General features: G+C 41.8%; 1 protein-coding gene across 7 annotated transcripts in view; it reads left to right on the top strand.

The window, feature by feature from the left end:
* The first annotated feature begins 2,014 nt into the window (after positions 1-2,014).
* Positions 2,015-25,929, top strand: part of LOC139155819 (aldehyde dehydrogenase family 3 member A2-like) — a 59,839-nt gene continuing 35,924 nt past the window's right edge. The window contains exons 1-2 of one of the 7 annotated variants that reach the window (XM_070731113.1): positions 2,015-2,080; positions 21,273-21,450. In XM_070731113.1, coding sequence (XP_070587214.1) covers positions 21,289-21,450 — 162 coding nt within the window. In that variant the 5' untranslated portion in view covers positions 2,015-2,080; positions 21,273-21,288. Of the gene's footprint in view, positions 2,081-2,181; positions 2,200-8,348; positions 8,380-9,768; positions 9,826-16,137; positions 16,367-16,522; positions 16,563-21,272; positions 21,451-25,929 lie in introns of those variants that run through there. The other 6 variants (XM_070731112.1, XM_070731109.1, XM_070731110.1 and 3 more) reach the window with 6 other exon arrangements.

Genomic DNA, 25,929 nt, shown 5'->3' on the forward strand with positions numbered 1-25,929 from the left:
AAATAATATTTTCTCACGTTGCTTTTGATCTTTCCCCCAACTTACCTCAGCTTGTATTATTATTATTATTATTATTATTATTATTATTATTATTATTATTATCATCATCATCATTATTTAAATTTGTATGCCGCCCCTCTCCGGAGACTTGGGGCGGCTCACAGCAATAGTAAAAACAATATACAGTAACAAATCTAATAATTAAAAAAACTTAAATAAAACTTATTTAAAATAAAACATACACACAAACATACCATGCATAAAATATATAGGCCAGGGGAGATGTCTCAATTCCCCCGATGCCTTACGGCAGAGGTGGGTCTTAAGACGTTTACGAAAGGCAAGGAGGGTGGGGGGCAATCCTAATCTCCGGGGGGAGCTGGTTCCAGAGGGCCGGGGCCGCCACAGGGAAGGCTCTTCCCCTGGGGTCCCGCCAGACGACATTGTTTAGTGGACGGGACCCGGAGAAGGCCAACTCTGTGGGATCTAACTGGTTGCTGGGATTCGTGCGGCAGAAGGCGGTCCCGGAGATATTCTGGTCGGATGCCATGAAGGGCTTTGGAATACCCTACGCAACTAGATTTACAATCCCAGGTTTAGAAAGCTTAGAACTACATTGCCTTAAACATGATCTAAGCACAGACCATAAAATCATCTGCTACAACGTCCTTCCTGTTGACAACTACTTCAGCTTCAACCACCACAACACACAAGCACACACAACAGATACAATCTTAAAGTAAACTGATATAAACTCGACTGCAGAAAATATGAGTAGTTAATGCATGGAACTCACTGTCAGACTCTGTAGTATCACCACCTAACCCCCAAAATGTTACCCTTAGACTATCCACTGTTGACCTCCTCCCGAATCCTAAGAGGTCAGTAAGGGGCGTGCATACGTGCACCAGCCTGCCTTCCGTCCCCTGTCCTCATGTTTCTCTTTTACTAGGATCATGTATATAAATATTATTATATCTTTGTACACCACCAATACATAGAAACATAGAAGACTGACGGCAGAAAAAGACCTCATGGTCCATCTAGTCTGCCCTTATACTATTTCCTGTATTTTATGCTTACAATGGATATGTGTTTATCCCAGGCATGTTTAAATTCAGTTACTGCGGATTTACCAACCACGTCTGCTGGAAGTTTGTTCCAAGCATCGACTACTCTTTCAGTAAAATAATATTTTCTCACGTTGCTTTTGATCTTTCCCCCAACCAACTTCAGATTGTGTCCCCTTGTTCTTGTGTTCACTTTCCTATTAAAAACACTTCCCTCCTGAACCTTATTTAACCCTTTAACATATTTAAATGTTTCGATCATGTCCCCCTTTTCCCTTCTGTCCTCCAGACTAGACAGATTGAGTTCATGAAGTCTTTCCTGATACGTTTTGTGCTTAAGACCTTCCACCATTCTTGTAGCCCGTCTTTGGACCCGTTCAATTTTGTCAATATCTTTCTGTAGGTGAGGTCTCCAGAACTGAACACAGTATTCCAAATGGGGTCTCACCAGCACTCTATATAGCGGGGATCACAATCTCCCTCTTCCTGCTTGTTATACCTCTAGCTATGCAGCCAAGCATCCTACTTGTTTTCCCTACCACCTGACTGCACTGTTCACCCCATTTTGAGACTGTCAGAAATCACGACCCCTAAATCCTTTTCTTCTGACGTTTTTGCTAACACAGAACACTTGACAAAACAAACAAATAAATAAATCAAAGCAAACCAGTCCTCCGTTCCCTTAAAATTTCTTTTTAAGAAAGTTCCTTAAAAGAAAGGAACTCACAAAACAAGGGGGGGAAAGAGCTGCGGATGCTGAAAGAGAGTCAAGATTTATTTCTCTTTCTTTCTTTCTTTGGCTCGGGTTTTTTTCCCCCCTGTGCACACACGGCTGCTGTGTGTTTCTACATGTGCGGTATTTTAGTGAGAATACGGTAGTGGAGTCCTGGGCTAGAATCCAAATTTAATGCAGTGAGAGAACAAGCTGTGAAGGGTGGAGGGGAGGGAAGAAAACCTATTTTGTTGCTTGTGAAGGAACAAAGGCCACTCGGGCGAGATTCCACCGCCTGGTGAGTTGGCTCCTTCTTTCTTTGCGTTATGATTTTCAGATTTTTTAACCTTAAGTCTAGCTAAAAGCGGGGACATTTGTGCGGAAGGCAGGAAAAGTCGTAAACCCAGAGAATGTGTGGTGAGTGCTAGGCTGAAGAGGAAATTGGGTTGAAGTCTCGTGGGTTGAAGTCTCGTCTTGAAGCCCAGCTGGACTTCAGGGTTAAGGAATTTGTGTGTGTGTTTGTGTGTGTGTAAATCCAAGCCTTTGTTCCGCAGTGTTTTTCTTTCTTTGGGTGAAAGGAGAGATAAAGAGAAGGTTTGTAGCTCAGGGGTGAAATTGTGGGGGAAGGGGTGCTATCCAAGCTAGTGGTTTTCCTGCAGACGTTTCATAACCTGACTAGGTTATATCATCTGGGGGAGGGGGTTGCAGAAGGAAGAGAAGGACTGTGGGGATAGAAACATAGAAGACTGACGGCAGAAAAAGACCTCAAGGTCCATCTAGTCTGCCCTTACACTATTTCCTGTATTTTATCTTAGGATGGATATACTGTATGTTTATCCTAGGCATGTTTAAATTTGGTTACTGTGGATTGACCAACCACGTCTGCTGGAAGTTTGTTCCAAGCATTTACTACTCTTTCAGTAAAATAATATTTTCTCACGTTGCTTCTGATCTTTCCCCCAACTAACCTCAGATTGTGCCCCTTGTTCTTGTGTTCACTTTCCTATTAAAAACACTTCCCTCCTGGACCTTATTTAACCCTTTCACATTTTTCAATGTTTCGATCACGTCCCCCCTTTTTCCTTCTGTCCTCCAGACTATACAGATTGAGTTCATGAAGTCTTTCCTGATACGTTTTATGCTTAAGACCTTCCACCATTCTTGTAGCCCGTCTTTGGACCCGTTCAGTTTTATCCATATCTTTTTGTAGGTGAGGTCTCCAGAACTGAACACAGTATTATTCCAAATGTGGTCTCACCAGCGCTCTGTATAAGGGGATCAGAATCTCCCTCTTCCTGCTTGTTATATCTCTAGCTATGCAGCCAAGCATTCTACTTGCTTTCCCTACCGCCTGACTGCACTGCTCACCACCATTTTGAGACTGGTGATCCTTGGTGCACTCGAAGCTGCGTAATTTTCCTGGCAGAGGTTTCGTGACCCAAACTAGGTTGTGTCTAGAAGGGAAGGGGATTGGAGGGGTTGGAGGAGAAGGACTGGCAGCTGCCCCTGATTTTTAATTCTTAGGGAATTTTGTCCTGGGAACTTCTAGCAGACGTTTAGAAAAAAACCCAGAAAAGAAACATCTAGTGTTGTGCAATTGCAACAACAAGGACCTTTAAAATGTCACAACATGATAAAGAAAGTTTTTTTTCACTTTGGTGCTCTCGGAGCTTGGTGGTTTTCACAAATTAGGGGATCACAATCTGAGGAAAGTTGGGGGAAAGATCAGAAGCAACGTGAGAAAATATTACTTTACTGAAAGAGTAGTAGATGCTTGGAACAAACTTCCAGCAGACGTGGTTGGTAAATCCACAGTCACTGAATGTAAACATGCCTGGGATAAACATAGAGCCATCCTAAGATAAAATACAGGAAATAGTATAAGGGCAGACTAGATGGACCAGGAGGTCTTTTTCTCTGCCGTCAGACTTCTATGTTTCTATTTAGTGGCCATTCAAAATTACAGTGACCCTGAAATGACTTATGGCCATTTTCACACTAATGACCATCTGTCTCATATTTATGATGGTTTCAGAGTCCCAGAGTCACATCTATTGGCATACAAATCAAATTAAATCAAATCAATCAATCAATAGTATAAGGGCAGACTTGATGGAGCATGAGGTCTTTTTCTGTCGTCAATCTTCTATGTTTCTATGAGAAGAAGGAGAACTGTGGTTCCTTGATGCTTTCTGAGCTGGGTGGTTTTCTTTGAAGACGTTTCATGACCCAACTAGGTGACATCATCAGTGTTAGAAGGGAGAAGGGTTTGCAGAGTGGAGCCGGGGGGAGGGCAGGAGGACTGTGGGGGTCGTTGTGCTCTCTGGGTGGTTTTGTTGCTGGCATTTCATGACCCAACTAGGGAACATCATCAGTGCTAGAAGGGAGAGAGGAGGAGGAGGGGGACTGGGGATCACTTGATATTTATTTGTTATTTTATTTTATTTTATTTTATTATTTTATTTTATTTTATTTTATTTTATTTATTTTATTTTATTTTATTTTATTTATTTTATTTTATTTTATTTTATTTTATTTTATTTTATTTTATTTTATTTTATTTTATTTATTACATTTGTATGCCGCCCCTCTCCGTAGACTCGGGGCGACTCACAGCAATAATAGAAAAACAATATACAATACAAATCTAATAATTAAAACTAAAAACCCATAATTTAAAAAACATCCACACAACATACCATACATAAACAATATAGGCCTGGGGAAGTTATCTCAGTTCCCCCATGCCTGACCGCAGAGGTGGGTCTTAAGGAGTTTGCGAAAGGCAAGAAGGGTGGGGGCAGTTCTAATCTCAGGGGGAGCTGGTTCCAGAGGGTTGGGCCACCACAAGGAAGGCTCTTCCCCTGGGACCCGCCAAACAACATTGTTTAGTCGACGGGACCCGGAGAAGGCCGACTCTGTGGGATGTAATCGGTCGCTGGGATTTGTGCGGCAGAAGGCGGTCCCGGAGATATTCTGGTGCAATGCCATGAAGGGCTTTATAGGTCATAACCAACACTTTGAATTGTGACCAGAAACTGATCAGCAACCAATGCAGACTGCGGAGTGTTGGTGAAACATGGGCCTATTTAGGGAAGCCCATGATTTCTCTCGCAGCTGCATTCTGCATGATCTGAAGTTTCCGAACACTTTTCAAAGGTAGCCCCATGTAGAGAGTGTTACAGTAGTCGAACCTCGAGGTGATGAGGGCATGAGTGACTGTGAGCAGTGACCCCCGGTCCAGATAGGGCCGCAACTGGTGCACAAGGCAGACCAGGGCAAACGCCCCCCTTGCCACAGCTGAAAGATGGTTCTCTAATGTGAGCTGTGGATCGAGGAGGACTGAGAGAGGGTTGTAAAGTGATATATAAGTCTCAATGCTATTGCTATTGCTCTGAGCTTGTTTTCCTGCAGACATTTCGTGACCCAACTAGGGAACATCATCAAGGTTAAAAGGGGGGTTGCAGAGAGGAGGAGGAGTGTGAGATAATTTGCTGCTATCAGAGCATGGTTGTCTTCTTGCAGACGTTTCACAACTCAGCTAAGTTACATCATCAATGCTAGGAGGCGGTGGGAATTGTTAGAAAATTTTCGAAAACCGGCTGAGCTTCAGGTTAAGCATTGAAATAATTTCCTGGGAACCAGAGGTGGGTTTCTGCTGGCGCGATCTGGTGCGCCACTCTGGGAGCGGCCTGCCAATTCTGCAATTTTGGCACGACAGCTCCGGTGCTGTCTTTGCCGGTCCTTGCGCAACACCATCGTTTTATTTTTCTAATTTGGGGCAATTATTTGGCTCTCTGAGCATGCACAGATGAAAAATTGTCCCTCTGTGCCATGCGTGGAAGTAAAATTGTGCTGGGGGATGTGGCCGTCTGTGCAAAATGTTGCGAATGCGCACTCAGAGCACCAGTACGAAGGTATAAGGCCCATGCACTTGGGGAAAAGGAATCCTCAATCTGAGTATTGCATTGGCAGTTCTGTGTTAGCAAAAACTTCAGAAGAGAAGGATTTAGGGGTAGTGATTTCTGACAGTCTCAAAATGGGTGAGCAGTGTGGTCGGGCAGTAGGAAAAGCAAGTAGGGTGCTTGGCTGCATAGCTAGAGGCATAACAAGCAGGAAGAGGGAGATTGTGATCCCCTTAACTAGAGTGCTGGTGAGACCACATTTGGAGTACTGTCCAGTTCTGGAGACCTCACCTACAAAAAGATATTGACAAAATTGAACGGGTCCAAAGACGGGCTACAAGAATGGTGGAAGGTCTTAAGCATAAAACGTATCAAGAAAGACTTAATGAACTCAATCTGTAGAGTCTGGAGGACAGAAGGAAAACGGGGGACATGATCGAAACATTTAAATATGTTAAAGGGTTAAATAAGGTTCAGGAGGGAAGTGTTTTTAATAGGAAAGTGAACACAAGAACAAGGGGACACAATCTGAAGTTAGTTGGGGGAAAGATCAAAAGCAACATGAGAAAATATTATTTCACTGAAAGAGTAGTAGATCCTTGGAACAAACTTCCTGCAAACGTAGTTGGTAAATCCACAGTGACTGAATGGAAACATGCCTGGGATAAACATAGATCCATCCTAAGATAAAACACAGGAAATAGTATAAGGGCAGACTAGATGGACCATGAGGTCTTTTTCTGCTGTCAGTCTTCTATATTTCTATGTTTCTATGTTTCTAAGCAATTGAATCCTAAAATATTTTTCTTTTTAAAAACAATCGGGGCCTGTTTGCTCCAGGGCGGCCACTTCAAAGTCCCAACCGACTTTTAAAGCATCACCATGTGGCAGCTGATTTTTAATTCTTAGGGAATTTTGTACTGGGAACTTCTGGCAGAAGTTTAAAATAAAACAGAAAAGAAACTTCTAGTGTTGAGCAATTGCAACACCAAGGACCTTTCAAATGTCACAACGCAATAAAGAAAGGTTTTTTTTCACTGTACTGTATATCCAAAAATGCTTTGTTTCACCCTTGAGAAATCTTCAGAGAAAGACAAGAGGATATTTGAACAGCTAAAAAAAAATAGAACTTTGTATTTTGAAGCTTCCACTGCCCTCTAACCACTAGTTAGCACTGCCAATGCACTTTTCTTTTTAACCTAGAGTTAACTTTCGTTTTCTCTCTGTCCTACACATTGGGAAGAAGAATCTGAACTCCAAATATGAACTGAATAATCAAATTATCACAGATAATCCCCACTCGGTTAAAGACCTCGGTATACTAATAGCAAAAGATTTAAGTGCCAAAGCCCACTGCAACAACATAGCCAAGAAGGCTTCAAGAGTTGTAAACCTAATCCTACCTAGCTTCTACTCTGGCAATCTCACACTACTTACCAGAGCTTACAAAACTTTTGCCAGATCCATCCTTGAATACAGCTGATCTGTTTGGAACCCATATCGCATCTCAGACATTAACACCCTTGAAAATGTCCAAAGATACTTCACCAGAAAAGCCCTTCACTCCTCCACTCGGAACAGAATACCCTACGAGACTAGACTTTCAATCCTGGGCCTAGAAAGTTTAGAACTAAGACGCCTTAAACAAGATCTAAGTATTGCCCACAAGATCATATGCTGCAACATCCTGCCTGTCGGTGACTACTTCAGCTTCAACCACAACCACACAAGAGCACCCAACAGATTTAAACTTAATATTAACCGCTCCAAACTTGACTGTAAAAAATATGACTTCAGTAACCGAGTTGTCGAAGCTTGGGACTCATTACCAGACTCCATAGTGTCATCCCCAAACCCTCAACATTTTACCCTTAGATTATCTACGGTTGACCTATCCAGATTTTCCCCCCCCTAAGAGGTCAGTAAGGGGCGAGTACAAGTGCACTAGAGTGCCTTCCGTCCCCTGTCCTATTGCTCTCCTATATCTCCTATACCTTTCTTCTATTCCTATATCTCTCCTTCTATTCTTTCATTGATATGTTCTATACCTTCTATTACTATACCTTCTGTTCTATCTTTCTTAGATATATTTTATTATGAGTATCTCCTCTATAACCTTCATCATGTATTTTCTATGTGTATATAGATACAGTATATACCCACTAAAACCCTCATTGTGTATTGGACTAAATAGGTAAGTAAGTAAGTAAGTAAGTAAGTAAGTAAGTAAGTAAGTAAGTAAGTAAGTAAGTAAGTAAGTAAGTAAGTAAGTAAGTAAGGAAATAAGGAAGGAAGGAAGGAAATAAATAAGGAAGGAAGGAAAGAAAGAAAGAAAGAAAGAAAGAAAGAAAGAAAGAAAGAAAGAAAGAAAGCCACTTGGTTCATTTCTGTTTTCTACTCTCTTTTCCCCTCTCCTTTTACGGTGCGATAAAGACATGCTCCAGAGCTTTTCTGGCGTCTTCTTGATGGCATTAAAAGATTTCTTTAAAAGGAGATAATCAGCCACAATATATTTCTTTGTGCTTTGCTGGCCCTTGAAACTTGGGCAATACTTAGGAATGGCCACGCGTAAATTGAGTGCAAGGTTTCTTCAGCCTGTTGCAATTTCTCGTCCAGCCTGTTTAACATCTGGTTTAAAACCCAGCCTGAAAATTCTCTGAAAGGGACAATTGGCTGGATCTTAATAAAGCAGGTAAGGAAGCCTTTTCTTGCAGAAAAATGGAAGGATTGACGTAGAATATTTTGAATAGAAATACAAACACAAATAGAAGAAATAGAAACAGTAGAAATAGAATGGCCCCGCGTAAATTAAGTGCACGGTTTCTTCAATCTGTTGCAATTTCTCAGTCCAGCCTGTTCAAGGTTTGGTTTGAAACCTAGCCTGAAAAGTCTCTGACAAAGATAGTTTGTTGGATCTTAATAAAGGATTGACATAAAATATTTTGAATAGAAATAGAAATACTATAATAGAAATAGTAAAAGTAGAAATAGAAATCTAGGGTTACTAGATTTCCCCCCTGACCAATGAATGCTTTGAGTATGATTTTATTGAATGAATGCTAATGAAAGTTTTTAAAATTAGAATTTTTAAAGATTATTTTTATGTATATTAATTGGGTTAGTGTACTATCGTGTCTTTGTATATGTTTTGAGCTTCCCCTAGTCTTCAGAGAGGGGCGGCATACAAACCAAATTAATTAATTAATTAATTAATTAAATAAATAAATACACAAACAAACAAATGAATAAATCATTTAAATAGAAATAGAAATAATAGAAATAGAAATAGAAATGAATGAAGCAGAACAAAATAGAATCGAATGAGTTGGAAGGGACCTTGGAGGTCTTCTAGTCCAACCCCCTGCTTAGACAGGAGACCCTAAACCACTCCAGACAAACGGTTATTCAACATCTTCTTAAAAACTTCCAGTGTTGGAACATTCACAATTTCTGCAGGCAAGCTGTTCTACAGATTAATTGTTCTATGTCAGGAAATTTCTCCTTAGTTCTAAGTTGCTTCTCTCCTCGTTTAGTTTCCACCCATTGCTTCTTGTTCTCTTAGGTGCTTTGGAGAAAAGTTTTGCCAGTTCAGAGAGTCCTCAGCTTACAACAGTTCATTTAGTGACCGTTCCAAGTTACAACGGCCCTGAAAGAAGTGACTTAGTCAGGACCATTTCTCACGCTTACAACCTGTGTAACTTCCTCACAGATCACAGAATCAAAATTTAGTAATGTGGCAACTGGTTCATACTTATGACCGTCACTGTGTTCTGAGGACACGCGATTCCCTTTTGCTACCTTATGACAACGCGGAAGCCACTTAACAACCACGTTACTAATTTATCAACTGCAGTGATTCACTTAACAACCATGGCAAGAAAGGATATAAAACAGGACAAAATTCACTTAATGACTGTTTCAACTTAACAGCAGGCATTTTGGGTGCCATTGTGGTCATAAGTCGAGTTTACGGAGAGGGGCGGCATACAAATCTAATAAATAAATAATAATAATAATAATAAAAATAAAAATAATAATTGTAGTGTTTATGTTTTTGAAGGGGCAGATGGGCGTATTTAGTGCGGAGTGATGAAACCAGCTAATAATTCATTGAGTGAAAATATCTTCCTTTTGATAGGTAAGATAGAAAGTTTTGCCTATTTGCTGATGACTCTAAAGTGTGCAATAGGGTTGATATTCCTGGAGGCGTTTGTAATATGGCAAATGATTTAGCTTTACTAGATAAGCTGTCAGAGCAATGGAAACTGCAGTTTAATGTTTCCAAATGTAAAATAATGCAGTTGGGGAAAAGGAATCCTCAATCTGAGTATTGTATTGGCTGTTCTGTGTTAGCAAAAACTTCAGAAGAGAAGGATTTAGGGGTCGTGATTTCTGACAGTCTCAAAATGGGTGAACAGTACAGTCGGGCGGTAGGGAAAGCAAGTAGGATGCTGGGCTGCATAGCTAGAGGTATAACAAGCAGGAAGAGGGAGATTGTGATCCTGCTGTATAGAGCGCTGGTGAGACCACATTTGGAGTACTGTGTTCAGTTCTGGAGACCTCACCTACAAAAAGATATTGACAAAATTGAACGGGTCCAAAGATGGGCTACAAAAATGGTGGAAGATGTTAAGCATAAAACTGATCAGGAAAGACTTCATGAACTCAATCTGTAGAGTCTGGAGGACAGAAGAGAAAGGGGGGACATGATTGAAACATTTAAATATGTTAAAGGATTCAATAAGGTTCAGGAGGGAAGTGTTTTTAATAGGAAAGTGAACACAAAAACAAGGTTAGTTGGGGGAAAGATCAGAAGCAACGTGAGAAAATATTATTTTACTAAAAGAGTAGTAGAGGTTTGGAACAAACTTCCAGCAGACGTGGTTGGTAAATCCACAGTAACTGAATTTAAACATGCCTGGAATAAACATAGATCCATTGCAAGATAAAATACAGGAAATAGTATAAGGGCAGACTAGATGGACCAGGAGGTCCTTTTCTGCCGTCAATCTTCTGTTTCTATGTTTCTATAAGTAGTAGGCTTTGTTCATTTCCTCTGAGTAGGAGAGTCAGTGACCTTCAGTTAATTCTCCCTATCTGGCGTGGGAGTTTTTATCATCCTGGCCTCTCTCCTCCCAACCAGGGCCCCTCCAGATGAGGTAAATAATGACCAGTGGTCCTTGAGTTACAACCACACAATTAAGCTCAAATTTTCCCATCCTAAAAACAAGACAGCAAAGTCCATTCTCCCCCCCCCCCCTTTTTTATACGACTTTTCCCTTACCACTTGTTAAGTGAGTCATTGCAGAGCTAGCAACCTGGTTAAGCAAATCTGCAATGGACTTGAGTTGTCGGGAAAGTCGCAAAAAGGGATCACGTGACACCCCCCCCAGACAACCAAACTTCCAGCAGACGTGGTTGGTAAATCCACAGTAACCAAATTTAAACGTTCCTGGGATAAACATAGATCCATCCTAAGATAATGCCAGTTTCTAAGCCTCTGGATTTTTGGGGAGGCTGCAATGGTCGTTAAATGTGAAAAACAATCCTAAGTTATTTGTTTAGAATAGAATGGAATGGAAAGGAATAGAATAGAATAGAATTCTTTATTTGCCAAGTGTGATTGGACACACAAGGAATTTGTCTTTGCTGCAGATGCTCTCAGTGTCCATAAAAGAAAAAGATACATTTGTCAAGAATCATGATTAATGATTTGTCACTTAATGATTGTTATAGGGGTCAAATAAGCAATGAAGAAACAATAGTAATAAAAATCTTAGGATACAAGCAACAATTTACAGTCATACAGTCCAAAGTGGGAGGAAAAGGATGATAGGAATGATGAGAAAAAACTAGTAGAAATAGAAGTGCAGACTTAGTAAAAGTTTGACAGTGTTGAGGGAATTATTTATTTAGCACAGTGATCACTTTTGGGGGGAAAAACTCTTCTTGTGTCTAGTTGTCTTGGTGTGCAGTGCTATAGAGCAGTGTTTCCCAACCTTGGCAACTTGAAGATATTTGGACTTCAACTCCCAAATGCTGGCTGGGGAATTCTGGGAGTTGAAGTCCAAATATCTTCAAGTTGCCAAGGTTGGGAAACACTGCTCTATAGCATTGTTTTGAGGGTAGGAGTTGAACCAGTTTGTGTCCAGGATGCCAGGGGTCAGTAAATATTTTCCCCGCCCTCTTTTTGACTCGTGCAGTATCCAGGTCCTCAATGGAAGGCAGGTTGGCAGCCATGGTTTTTTCTGCAGTTCTGATTCTCCCCTGTCCCAGAACTACATGCTATGGTTGGTACTTCTCATTAATAAGCAGAGTCCTTATTTTTATTTATTTATTTATTGGATTTGTATGCCGCCCCTCTCCGTAGACTCTTCTATGCAACCTCCATTGTATTTCCAGCATCTTTCTCCCGGCTTGGAATTGGGGCGCATTTTTCTTTGAGCATTATGTTAAATCCTGGTTTATTCAAATGCAGTTTTGAGTGTCCCGTTGTTACCTTTCAGGATAAACCCATCCCAGAGTCTGTGCAAAAGCTGAGCTAAAATATTGGTGGTACGATTGATTTTATATGATCAAAAACATGATCCTAGGGGCCATTTAGTCTAACCTAGAGGGATGTGTAGTTCGGGGACCGAAATTCCCATTGCTAAGCAAGACGGTTGGGAAGTGAATTGTGTTGTCAGCAGTTCTGTGAGGCGTTACGGTGGCATTGTAACTTTGGTCACTAAACAATTGGTTGTAAGTCAAGGACCTCCCTGTATCGCCTCTCCAACTTAGTCCCAAAGGCTATTTTCACCCCTCCCAATATTTATCTATACATGTCATCACATCTGTGGGAAGGCATGAAATGGCTGAACCTTATTTGATGTGATGGGAAAAATATAGGAGGCTAAAACATATGAAGAACGGTTGCGGGAACTGGGCCTGACTAGTTTAATGAAAAGAAGGACCAGGGGAGACAGGATAGCAGCCTTCCAGTATCTCAGGGGTTGCCACAAAGAAGAAGGAGTCGGGCTATTCTCCAAAGCACCTGAGGGTAGAACAAGAAGCAATGGGTGGAAACTAAACAAGGAGGGAAGCAATGTAGAACTAAGGAAAAATTTCCTGACAGACAGAACAGTTATTTATTTATTTATTTATTTATTTATTTTATTTTATTTTATTTTATCCAATACACAATGAGGGTTTTAGTGGGTATATATCTATATACACATAGTAAAATACATGATGAAGGTTATAGAGGAGATACTCATAGTAAAATATATCTAAGAAAGAATAGAAAATAAGGTATAGTAATAGAACATATCAATGAAAGAATAGAAGAAGAGATATAGGAATAGAAGAAAGGTATAGGAGATATAGGAGAGCAATAGGACAGGGGACGGAAGGCACTCTAGTGCAGTTGTACTCGCTCGTTACTGACCTCTTAAGAATCTGGATAGGTCAACCGTAGATAATCTAAGGGTAAAGTGTTGGGGGTTTGGGGATGGCACTATGGAGTCCAGTAATGAGTTCCACGCTTCGACAACTCGGTTACTGAAGTCATATTTTTTACAGTCAAGTTTGGAGCGGTTAATATTAAGTTTAAATCTGCTGTGTGCTCTTGTGTTGTTGTGGTTGAAGCTGAAGTAGTCGCCGACAGACAGGACATTGCAGCATATGATTTTGTGGGCAATACTTAGATCAGTGGAACTACTTGCCTCCAGAAGTTGTGAATGCCCCAACACTGGAAGTTTTTAGGAAGATGTTGGATAACCATTTGTCTGAAGTGGTGTAGAGTCTCCTGCCCAAACAGGGGGTTAGACTAGAAGACCTCCAAGGTCCCTTCCAACTCTGTTGTTGTTGTTGTGGTGGTTGTTGTTGTTGTTGTTGTTGTTGTTATTATTATTATTATTAGTGCTTTAATAATACAGTGGAACCCCGACATAAGAGCTGCTCTACTTAAGAGCAACTCGAGATAAGAGCTGGGAGGGGAGAGATATTTTTGTTCTACTTACAAGCCCAAATTCGAGATACAAGCGCCAAGGAGCTGTCTCCTGAAGCCGAACGCTAACTTCCGCGTTCGGCTTCAGGAGACAGCTGCGAAGCGGCGCGCGTGTTTTAAAAGGTTGCAGCCGGCCTGGGGGGCTCGGGGGGTGCTTGCAGCCAGCCTGGGGGGCTTGCCAGCACCCCCCCCCGAGCCCCCCAGGCCGGCTGCAACCTTTTAAAACATGCGCGCGGCTTCGCAGCTGTCTCCTGAAGCTGAACACGGAAGTTAGCTCTTTTTCTTTCTCTCTTTTACCTTCCCTTCCTCTATTTCTTCTTTTCTTTCTCCTTCCCACCTTCTTCCCTCCCTCCCTCCCTTCACTCATTCCTCTCTTACTCTCCCCTTTCATAAGTTTCCTTGCTTCCTTCCTCTGTTCCTGTCCCTTCCCTCTTTCCTTCCTTCCTTCCCACCCTCCGTCCATTCATTTATCCCATTCCTCTCTTGATCACTTAAAGCCGGTCCCTGGTGCAAAAAGGGTTGGGGACCTCTGTCCTACAGGATTGGGTGGCAGAGAAGTTGAACATATGTAAATTTAAAAGTTTAAGAAAGTTTACAAGTTAAGTGAAAGAAACTTCATTATTCATTTATATGTACATGTACATTTCTTCATTAAAAACTTGTCTTTCTGCATAATTTAGACTAATTTTGTGAGTTTTTTGAGGGCTGGAACCAATTAAAATTATTTACATTAATTCCTATGGGGAAAAGTCGTTCCAGATAAGAGCTGCTCGACTTAAGAGCCCAGGTGAGGAACGAATTAAACTCGTATCTCGAGGTACCACTGTATAAAAGTATAAAAGAAGAGGTTGCTTTAAATCATCGGGCATGGGAGCTAAACCTATGGAGCTCCAAATTTGTCTGAGTAGCAAGAGGTTTTGCAGAAATATGGAAAGGAGAAGAAGAAATAATAGGAGGAGGAGGACTGTGAGGTCCCTGGTGTTTTCTGAGCATGATGGTTTTCTTGCAGACATTTCATGACCCCACTAGGTAACATCATCAGTGCAAGAAAGGAGAGGGGTTTCTGGAGAGAAGGAGGATTGTGTGGTTTTTGGCGCTCTCTGAGCTTGATGGTGTTTTTTGCAGACCCAACTAGGTAACATTATGAGTGTTGGAAGGAATGGGAGTTTGCAGAGAAGAGGAGGAAGAAGAGGAGGAAGAAGAATAGAAGGAAAGTGGTCGTAGAGGGCTAATTGGATGCTCTCTGAGCTTGCTGGTTTTCTTCTAGATGGCTCCTTACCCAACTAGGCAATGTCATCAGTGCTAGAAGGGAGAAGGGTTATGACACGAAAAATCTTTTCTTTCTTTCTTTCTTTCTTCCTTCCTTCCTTCTTTCTTTTCTTTCTCCCTTCCTTCCTTCCCTCCCTTCCTTTCTTTCTTTCTCTATCTCTCTCTTCCTTCCCTCCCTCCTTTCCTCCTTCTTCCTTCCTTCCTCCTCCTTCCTTCCTTCTTTCTCTCTCTCTCTCTCTCTTTCTCTCTCTTCCTTCCTTCCCTCCCTTCCCTTCCCTCCCTCCTTTCCTCCTTCTTTCTTTTCTCTCTCTCTCTCTCTCTCTTCATTCCCTCCCTTCCCTCCCTCCTTTCTTTCTTTTTCCTTTCTTCCTTCCTTCTTTCTTTTTTTTCTTCCTTCCTTCCTTCCCTTCCCTCCCTCCCTCCCTTCCTCTTTGTTTGTTTGTTTGTTTCTTTCTCTCTCTCTTCCTTCCCTTCCCTCCCTCCCTCCTTTCCTCCTTCTTCCTTCCTTCCTTCCCTTCCCTCTTTCCCTTCCTCTTTCTTTCTTTCTTTCTCTCTCTCTTTTCTTTTCTTTTCTTTCTTTCAATTTGTCTGCCTCCCAACTCCCTAAATAAGGACCCAACCCAAAAGAACAAGACATTTAGTCTTAACATCAAAACATCTAAAAAGAGAAACAATTTAAAAACAATTCAAAACCCACAATAAGACCATGCGTATCATTTATGGCCAGAACTGGATGATGCATCACTTCCAGGCCTGCCAGAAAAGCCAAGTCTTTACCATTTTCTGGAAGGCCAGTAGGATGGGAGCAACACGCATCTCAGAAGGTAGCTGGTTCCTGAGAGCTCAAGCCGCCACAGAGTAGATCAGTGTTTCCCAACCCTGGCAACTTGAAGATGTTTGGACTTCAACTCCCAGAATTCCCCAGCCAGCATAATCCAGTTGTTTCACTTAGTGACATAAATGTTGGGCTCAGCCATTGTCGTAAATCAAGGACCGCCTTGCATTTAGGGTTTGAAACTGAGCAGGCGCAGTGCTTCACAAATCCAGAAACTTTTAAGGCGACTTCAACTCCCAGAATTCCCTATCCATTCATCCATCCATCAATCCATCAATCCTCCCATCCATCCTATTATAACCGGTGGACCATCCGCAAAAGCGGCTGCAGTACCGCAGCGCACCGCGGGCGGCAGCCGAGAGCCAACCTCTTTGTTCTCCGCCTGGTTTAGACTGTCTCGCGAGACTTAATTCCAGGGGACGCGAGGGAAGGACGAATAAACACCCAGCACTGGCAGTGGGGACGGGGCTTGCCTAAACCGGAAAGCAGGCTTTGCCAGAAGTCGGGCACGGAGCCGGAAGGCGGAAGGACCCATCTGTAAGGCCTGATGGAGGGACACGCGTGGGAGTGGCGTGTCGCTGAACACGGGTGGGAATTGGAACGTGGGAATGGTTGCTGCAAGTATTTAAAGATCGGGTCTGAGGGCGGGGTTGGAAGCTGCTATTTATTTTCCTAACAAGGTAGGCAGAAATTCAACCGGTGCAGAGCCTCCAGTCCATTCCCTGCTGGGGAAGGCAGCTGCCCCTCTTGAGTGTCTGCCTGCCGCTTCCCGGATTTTGCAGAGGTAAAGCGAAAGTTAGGCACTAAGCAGGGATCGCCCTGTGGGGTTCCTGCCTGATTTGGGGCTGGGGGTGGGGAGGGAAAAGTTCTTGCTGAACTTCTGCCAGGGCGGATCCTTCTTATCCAAGCATTTATTTCCCTGTTGCAAAGCTGGCCCTGTTGAATTGCTGCCTGCTGGGGAATAAAACAGATGTCTTAGCAAAACTTATTACTGCGAGCTTTCCTGGGGAATGTCTACCTGCTTTGCTCCAAAAATGGGAGAGGGGTGGCTCCCCTGAATTGGAATGGAATGGAATTAAGAATTGAATAGAATTGAATTGAAACATGAATGGAATAGAATGGAGAATAGAATAAAATGATAGGAATAGAATAGAATACAGAAGAATAGAATAAGGAAAGAATAGAATGATAGGAATAGAATATAGAATAGAATGGAAGAGAATAGAGAATAGAATAGAATAAGGAAAGAATAGAATAGAATGATCGGAAGAGAATAGAATAAAGAATAAAATGGAATAAGGAAAGAATAGAGTAGAATGATAGGAATAGAATATAGAATAGAATAGAATAGAATAGGGAAAGAATGGAATAGAATAGAAATCTGTATTGGCCAAGTGTGATTGGATACACAAGGAATTTGTCTTTGTTGCATATGCTCTTGGTGTACATAAAAGACAAGATACATTTGTTAAGAATCAACACTTAGTGATAGTCATAGGGTACAAGAAAACAATCAGGATTTGGCTGGGGGAAAAAACAGGATTTCAGGGTAAGCAGGACTGAAAGAATGTGGGGCAGAGCAGCAATGTGGTCAGTTTTAGAAGTTGGCCCAGGCTGCTTTCTGCAAGATTTAAGTGCAAAAAGATTTGTTCATTGTACACTATTTTATTATTGTGAGCCACCCCGAGTCTGCGGAGAGGGGCGGCATACAAATCTAATAAATTATTATTATTATTATTATTATTATTATTATTATTATTATTATTCCATTCCATTCCATTTTCCCTATTCTATTCTATTCAGTTCCATATTCCATATTCTATTCCATTCCATATTCTATTCTGTTATACTCTACTCATACTCTACTCTATGCTTTACTCTACTTTCTCTACCCTACCTACTCTTTCCCAGGCCCATTCTTATTCCCTTATTCTATTTACAATTGTGATAAGCAGACTCCATTACAGTGATAAATAGAAGACCTCATGTACCATTGAGAATACACCAACTGCTCTATTTCCTCCTTCTTGGCCCTGTTTTTATTATTTATTTATTTATTTATTTGTTCGTTCGTTCATTCATTTATTGATTGATTGATTGGATTTGTATGCCGCCCCTCTCCGGAGACTCGGGGCGGCTAATAGCAATAATAAGACAGCGTACAATAATAATCCAATAATAAAAACGATTAAAAACCCATTATTATAAAAACCAAACATACATACAGACATACCATGCATAAAATTGTAAAGGCCTAGGGGGAAAGAATATCTCAATTCCCCCATGCCTGGCGGCAGAGGTGGGTTTTAAGTAGCTTACGAAAGGCAAGGAGGGTGGGGGCAATTCTAATCTCGGGGGAGTTGGTTCCACAGGGCCGGGGCCGCCACAGAGAAGGCTCTTCCCCTGGGTCCCACCAAGCGACATTGTTTAGTTGACGGGACCCGGAGAAGACCCACTCTGTGGGACCTAACTGGTCGCTGGGATTCGTGCAGCAGAAGGCGGTCCCGGAGATAATCTGGTCCTTTTTCCCATAACCGCTCTTACTGTTTGTGAATCCTTTTAAAGACAGGAAAGAAAGACCTGGTTTTTGAGTGGGGCAGCTTTGGATTTCCACTCAAGCTGTTTGAAGGGGTTGTGCTTCTCGAACATGGTGACTTGCCAGGATATCGTGTTGCTAAATAGCCTCTTAAGAAATCCAAACCTGATGTGGGTGTTGGCCAGCAACACAATGGGGTTGCGATCAAGGAGACCACAAATTCTTGGCCGAGCTTTGACAATCTCACCTGCTGCGGAAAGAACAATGGAATTCCAGTTTGATGAGCTAAACCCCGTGGCCTCTAAAAAGCATCTGTTAAAATTTAATCAGAAAGGAGCGCAAAGTTAGATAAGATAGTTTGTGTTGGAAGGGACCTTGTAGGTCATCTAGTCCAACCTCGGCAGATGAAAGTCTGGTCCCTTCTTAAAAGACTCCAGTGATGAAGCTCTCACAACCTCCAAGGGCAAGGTTGATTGTTTTCATGGTCAGAAAATCCCTCCTTATTTTGGGGTTGAATCTCTCCTTATTCAGTTTCCATTGTCTGGCCTTCGCTTATCTTGGAAAATAGGCAGACCCCTTTCTCTCTGTGGCAGCCCCTCAAATATTAAAAGATGTCTATCATGTCTCCCCTAGTTCTTCTGGACTAGCTATGCCTAGTTCCTGTAACCTAGAGGTCTTCAAAGTTGGCAACTTGAAGGTTTGTGGACTTCAACTCCCAGAATTCTCCAGCCAGCATAGAATGGAGAATTCTGGGAGCTGAAGTCCACAAGTCTTCAAGTTGCCAAGTTTGGGGATCCCTGCTGTAACCAGTCTTTGTATGTCATGATGCAAAAAGAATGTTGAGACTCTAGAAAAACTTCAGAGAAGAGCAACAAAGATGATTAGGGGACTGGAGGCTAAAACATACAAAAGAATGGTTGCAGGAACTGGGCATGGGTAGTTTAATGAAAAGAAGGACCAGGGGAGACAGGATAGCAGCCTTCCAACATCTCAAGGGTTGCCACAAAGAAGGAGTCAACCTATTCTCCAAAGCCCCTGAGAGTAGAACAAAAAGCAATGGGTGGAAACTAAATAAGGAGGGAAGCAATGTAGAACTGACAGAACAATTAATCATTGGAACAGCTTGCCTCCAGAAGTTGTAAATGCCCCAACACTGGAAGTTTTTAAGCAGATGCTGGACAACCATCTGTCTGAAGGAGTGTAGGGTTTCCTGCCTAAGCAGGGGGTTGGACTAGAAGACCTCCAAGGTCCCTTCCAACTCTGTTGTTATTATTATTATTATGCTTTGACTAACTCTAGGGCTGTGATGGTGAACCTATGGCACACATGCCACATTGGAGGGCACATGAGGCGTTGCCCTATGTCAGCTCCAGCACACATATGTACACTAGCCAGCTAATTTTCGGCCTTGTGGAAGGCCGTTTGGCCCTCTAGAGCAGGGGTAGGCAAAGTTGGCTCTTCTATGACTTGTGGACTTCAACTCCCAGAATTCCTGAGCCAATCATGCTAGCTCAGGAATTCTGGGAGTTGAAGTCCACAAGTCATAGAAGAGCCAACTTTGCCTACCCCTGGTCTAGAGGCTTCAGGGAAGCTTCCCTGAAGCCCCAGAGTGCAAAAAACGGCCAAACCGGAAGTTCAGAAAAATAGACTTCCGGTTTGCCTGTTGCGCTATTTTTTGCACTCTGGAAGCTTCCCTGGAGGCTCCAGAGTGCGAAAAACAGCACAACGGGCAAAGCGGAAGTCTATTTTTCTGAACTTCCGGTTTGGCTGTTTTTTCACCGTCCCAGGCTTCAGTGAGGCCTGTGCATATGTGCGGGAATGGGAGAGATTGTGCGTATGTGCAGGGGCAGCATGGGGGTGCACATGTTTGTGGAGAAGGGAATGTTGTGATTCTTTTTACCAATGTAAAAGGTCAGAGCATTTGTTGGTTGAGATTTGGAGTTGCTAGATGTTTGACCATTCAGAAACAAAGTCAAGGTCTTTTTGGAGAGTAGCTGTGTTATCGGTGGTGTTGAAACGTTGTGTTGTGTTTTCATTCATGTATGTTTTGTCTTAAGGTGGAGAAAAAATAAAAAAAACTTTATACCCGAAAGAAACAGCGCTAGAAAGGAGTGGGGTTGTAGTAAGGAGGTGGAGGAGAAGGAAAGGAGCAGGCTAATGATAGAAACATAGAATATTGACAGCAGAAAAAGACCTCCTGGTCCCTCTAGTCTCTCCTTATACTATTTCCTGTATTTTATCTTAGGGTGGATATTTTTAGATTTTTAGATTTAATTAGATTTGTATATTTTTATCCCAGGCATCATCATTATTATTATTATTATTATTATTATTATTATTATTATTACTATGATGATGATGATGATGTCAGTACAGCACAGCAAAGGAGATCACTATGCTGGATTTCGTATATTATTATTATTATTATTATTATTATTATTATTATTATTATTAATAATAATTAGATTTGTATGCCGCCCCTCTCCGCAGACTCGGGGTGGCTCACAACAATGATAAAAACAATATATAATGACAAATCTAATAATTATTCATTTATTTATTCATCCATCCATCCATCCATCCACTTACTTACTTACTTACTTACTTACTTACTTACTTACTTACTTACGTACGTACGTACGTACGTACGTACTTACTTACTTACTTACTTATTTATTAGATTTGTATGCTGCCCCTCTCCGAAGACTCGAGGCGAATCTAAAATAACAATGGTACATTTAAAAACTGTACATTCAAAAATGTACATTTAAAAGCAAGGAACCCCAATATTAAAAAACATACATACATTCATATCATGCACAGAAAACTACATTGGCAGGGGGAGATGTCTCAGTTCCCCCTCGCTTGACGACAGAGGTGGGTTTTAAGGAGTTTACGAAAGGCAAGTAAATTCAGTTACTATGGATTTACCAATCACATCTGCTGTCTTTCTCGCAGCTTCCAAGAAACGGTGATGGAGAGGATGAAGCGAACGGTGGAGCAGGCCCGGGCTGCCTTTAACACGGGCAAGACGCGCCCGTTGGCTTTCCGGATCCAGCAGCTGAAAGCCTTGAAGAAGATGATGCAGGAGAAGGAGAAGGAGTTTTGTGAAGCCCTGAAAGCGGATCTGAACAAGGTTGGTGCCGTGGCGTTTGGGTGGGTTGACGGAGGTACGGAGAACGCTGGGGATGGAGAGGATATACAAGTATCCTGAGTCCCATTGGATTGGGCAGCATAGAAGTCAAATAAATTATTATTAATAATAACAATAAAAACAAAATAATAATAATAATAATAATAATAATAATAATAATTATTATTATTATTATTATTATTATTATGTCAATACAACACAGCAAACGAGATCACTATGCTGGATTTCGTATTTCATCACCAGTCGGGCGCTTCCCAAGCACCTAGGACTGCGTGATGTAGCGGTGAATTATGTTTGCCGATCCCAGTCAAGCGGCCTTTTGCAATTGACAGGTGGAGATTTTGTCAATTCCGATGGTTTTCAAATGTCCGCTGAGATCCTTTGGCACTGCACCCAGCGTGCCAAGTACCACTGGGACCACTTTCACGGGCTAATGCCAGAGTCGTTGCAGCTCGATTTTTAGATCTTCGTATTTCACTAATTTCTCTAGCTGCTTCTCTTCAATTCTGCTGTCTCCTGGGATTGCGATGTCGATGATCCATACTTTCTTTTTCTCCACGATCACAATGTCTGGTGTGTTATGCTTCAGAATTCGGTCAGTCTGAAGTCGGAGGTCCCACAGTAGTTTTGCTTGCTCATTTTCAACCACTTTTTCGGGCCTATGATCCCACCAGCTCTTTGCCACTGGTAGATGGTAGTTCCGGCACAAGTTCCAGTGGATCACCTGTGCAATTATTATGATTATGATTATGATTATGATTATTATTATTATTATTATTATTATTATTATTATTATTTAGATTTGTATGCCGCCCCTCTCTGAAGACTTGGGGCGGCTCACAACAGCAATAAACAATGCGGTACAATTTCAATAATTAAAACTATACTAAAAACCCACTATCATTTAAAAACAGTCAATACTACCCAATCATAACCACACATACATCTTACTAGCCAGAAAGGTAGGTCTTCAGAGTCTTGGGGAAGGCAAGGAGGGTGGGGGAAGTTTGAATCTCTGGAGGGAGTTGATTACAGAGGGCTGGGCCCGCCACAAAGAAGACTCTTCCCCTGGGTCCCACCAGACAACATTGTTTAATCGACAGGACCCGGAGAAGGCCAACTCTGTGGGACCTAATCGGCCGCTGGGAATCGTGCGGCAGAAGGCAATCCCGGAGGTATTCTGGTCCGATGCCATGAAGGGCTTTAAAGGTCATAACCAACACTTTGAATTGTGTCCGGAAACTAATTGGCAACAATGCAGGCCGTGGAGTGTTGATGAGACATGGGTATAACTAGGAAAGCCCATGATTGCTCTCGCGGCTGCGTTCTGCATGATCTGAAGTTTCCGAACACTTTTCAAAGGAAGCTCCATGTAGAGAGTATTGCAGTAGTCGAACCTCGAGGTGATGAGGGCATGAGTGACTGTGAGCAGAGACTCCCTGTCCAAATTAAATTAAATTAAATCAAATTAAATTAAAATAATTAGCCATTCGGTTGTCTGAATGCAGCTGACCCCCTATTGCAGGTGGGATAAGGGTCCACTTCTACCAGGGCCAGGGAGGTCTTGCTTGGAGGGTGAGAAACACCAGGTTTCTCTTGTTGTTGGTTGTTGAAAAGACATCCTTACTTCTGTCAGGATTTCAGGGGAGGGGGTCTGGGAATTTGGAAACGGGGCCTGCGGCTCTTCCCTGGCGATGCGGTAAGGTTTTATCCTGAAGGAGGAGAAAATATGTGGTACTGTAAGTAAAACAGGAGCTTACCGCAGGGAATGGGGAAAGCGTGAGAAAGAAACTCAAGATTTTCCCATCTTGATTCTCCTTCATACCTGGAGGAAACGTTTATTTATTTATTTATTTGTTCTGCCGGTGTGTTTCAACCCCCCGTAATTACAGGGTAATTAGTCCAGAAAGACACACACCACACGATAAAAGGAAAACCCAAAAGTTTTTATCAACAGAAAAACAGAAACAGCTCCCTTTTTAAATGTCAAAGGGATTTTCTGGTACACACAAGGCACAGGTTAAATGCAGTCCAATTGCTCACCCAATAACTGGGAAATTGAGTCCAATTCTAAAGTCCAGAGAGTCCCCACACAATCTTGAACAGCACAAAACCCAGGATCTTGACAAAACAATGAATCAGATAAACTGCCATGAGGCTAAAACACCAAGCTGCACTTTTATCTGTAGCACTAATTACAGCAGCCCCACCCAACCACAGGTGGCCTCATTTTCTCTTGTAATAATCCTTCAGTTGTTGTCTCCTATGCATCACTCTACGCATGCATGGATTTGTCATTAATTCTTGTTCAGAATCCAGGGATGATACAGATGATTGATCTCGTCCTGGGCTGTCTGCCAAACTCCCCTCTTTCCTGTCATTCATGCTTCATTGGTCAGAGGAGGCTTCATCGGCAGATTCTATCGGGAGCAAAACAGGCCTGTGGCATGTGGATTTCTCCCCCACATCCACCTGCACATTCCTTGGGGCAGGAGCTGGGCCAGAGCTAACCACTTTTATTTATTTATTTATTTAGTCCAATACACAATAATAATAATTGTTGTTGTTGTTATTATTATTATTATTATTATTATTATCATCATCATCATTACTGTCACCACTTAGAATTGAAATTTCAGGCTCAATTTTGATCAATAAAGGAGGATATGTATAGCTCAGGATTGACATGTGAGGTCCTTGGTACTTTCTGAACTTGTTTGTTTTCTTACGGACGTTTCATCGCCAAACTAGGTAACATCATCGGTGCTAGTAAGGAATGCGGTTTCTCTTTTTTTAAAAAAAATATATTTTTATTGATTTTTATAAAACGGTTACATAAAACAAACATGAAACAGTGCACAGTGCGTGTGCCCAACACCTAACAGACAAAACACCCTCCTTCACCACCACCACCCATTACAAGGGGTTCAAATTTTTTTTTTTGGTTTGTTTATCTGTATTTCCTTGGCTCTACCTTGCATTAGATATTACTAAAAGAGTGATTGCAGTTTATTTTTCACGTTTACATCACAGATTCTACTCAACATATAACCTTTCACCTTATTCCATCGTACCATCAGCTTCTCCAATTTGTTTTCATCAAAATTGTTTAATCTTATTTCCATGATTTCAAAATGAATGTGATCCACCATGCACCAGAACCAATTCTGTAATGTCCATTTTATAGACTCTTTCCAGCCCAATACCACGACTGCTTGACCACTTTCCAATGCTGCAGTTTTTATTTCCTTGAATTCTCCTAATTCCCTTTGTTTAATTAAAATCGTTATTTCTTTTCTAATTATCGAATTGATATTTAACATTTTATTAATTTCGTTCTGCACTTCCTTCCAAAATGTCTGAATTTCTACGCACTCCCAGAACATATGCATGAAAATTCCCTTCTTTTGGCAACCATGCCAACAATTACCTTTCTCTTTCCCCTGGAAGTGTGCAAGTTGTGCCGGTGTATAATACCATTTGTGTAAGATTTTCCTTCTCATCTCTTTAACTCTTGTATTTTTAATCTTATGTATCTTTTCTACTATTTTTTTCATTTCACTTTCATCTATTTGTAAATCATTTTGCCAGCATCTTGTCAAACTTTTTATTACTTCCTCTTCCACTTGCAATAACATTCTATATGTTGTGGTTCAGCCTGGGACCCCTCCGGGAATGGCTGACTTGCTGCCGGCTTCCAGCTCAGAGGGAGAGGCTGAGGACCAGGAGGTGCAGACTGATGAGGAAGAGGAATCCCAGGCTGCAGACGAAGGACAGCCAGAGTTCCACCAGGGGGAGCTCTCCCCAGCAAGCAGCCTGGAGTCCCTGGGGGAAGATGCTCACGACATCATAGATATGCGACAAAGGAGAGCTAATCAGAGACGAACTCAATTGGCTAGGTATTTCCAGCATTAGAGGTCACAGCTGGGTTTGGGTGTGGTGCTCTTGGGAAAGGATAAAAGGCAGCCCCACCCTTCCTGGCTTGTGGAGTTTTATCTTGGAGATTCGTGAGACCTGTCTGTGAACTTTGGTGGCTACAATCCTGGTTTGTGCTTTGGACTATTGAAACCTTGGGGGGGTGTGCCAGCAAGAAGCTTGTGGAATTGACTGGACATCAGAACCCTGTTGTAACGTATTATAGCCTGTTTGCTGTGAAGACAGGTTTTCCTTTGTGCTTATTTTTTCCTGCTATAAAATACTGTTGGATTTTACCAGAGTGTCTGGCTGTTTTTTCAGTGGGTGTGGAGGTCTGGGAAAACCCAGACAGAACACTATATATGTTACTAGCTTGGGCTTTTGTCTCATTGATCTTTTCTTTTATTATTTTTTCTAAACAATTTTCTTCTCGCAAGAAAGCTTCTTTATTCTCACTTTTATTTAAATATTTACTTATTGCGTTAATCTGCAGCCATTTCTGTTGACCAAGCCACCATTCCAACCGAGTTCTGCTAACTCTTCCGT

The sequence above is a fragment of the Erythrolamprus reginae genome, unplaced genomic scaffold (assembly GCF_031021105.1).
Source record: "Erythrolamprus reginae isolate rEryReg1 unplaced genomic scaffold, rEryReg1.hap1 H_68, whole genome shotgun sequence".
In the NCBI taxonomy this organism is placed as follows: Eukaryota; Metazoa; Chordata; class Lepidosauria; order Squamata; family Dipsadidae; genus Erythrolamprus; species Erythrolamprus reginae.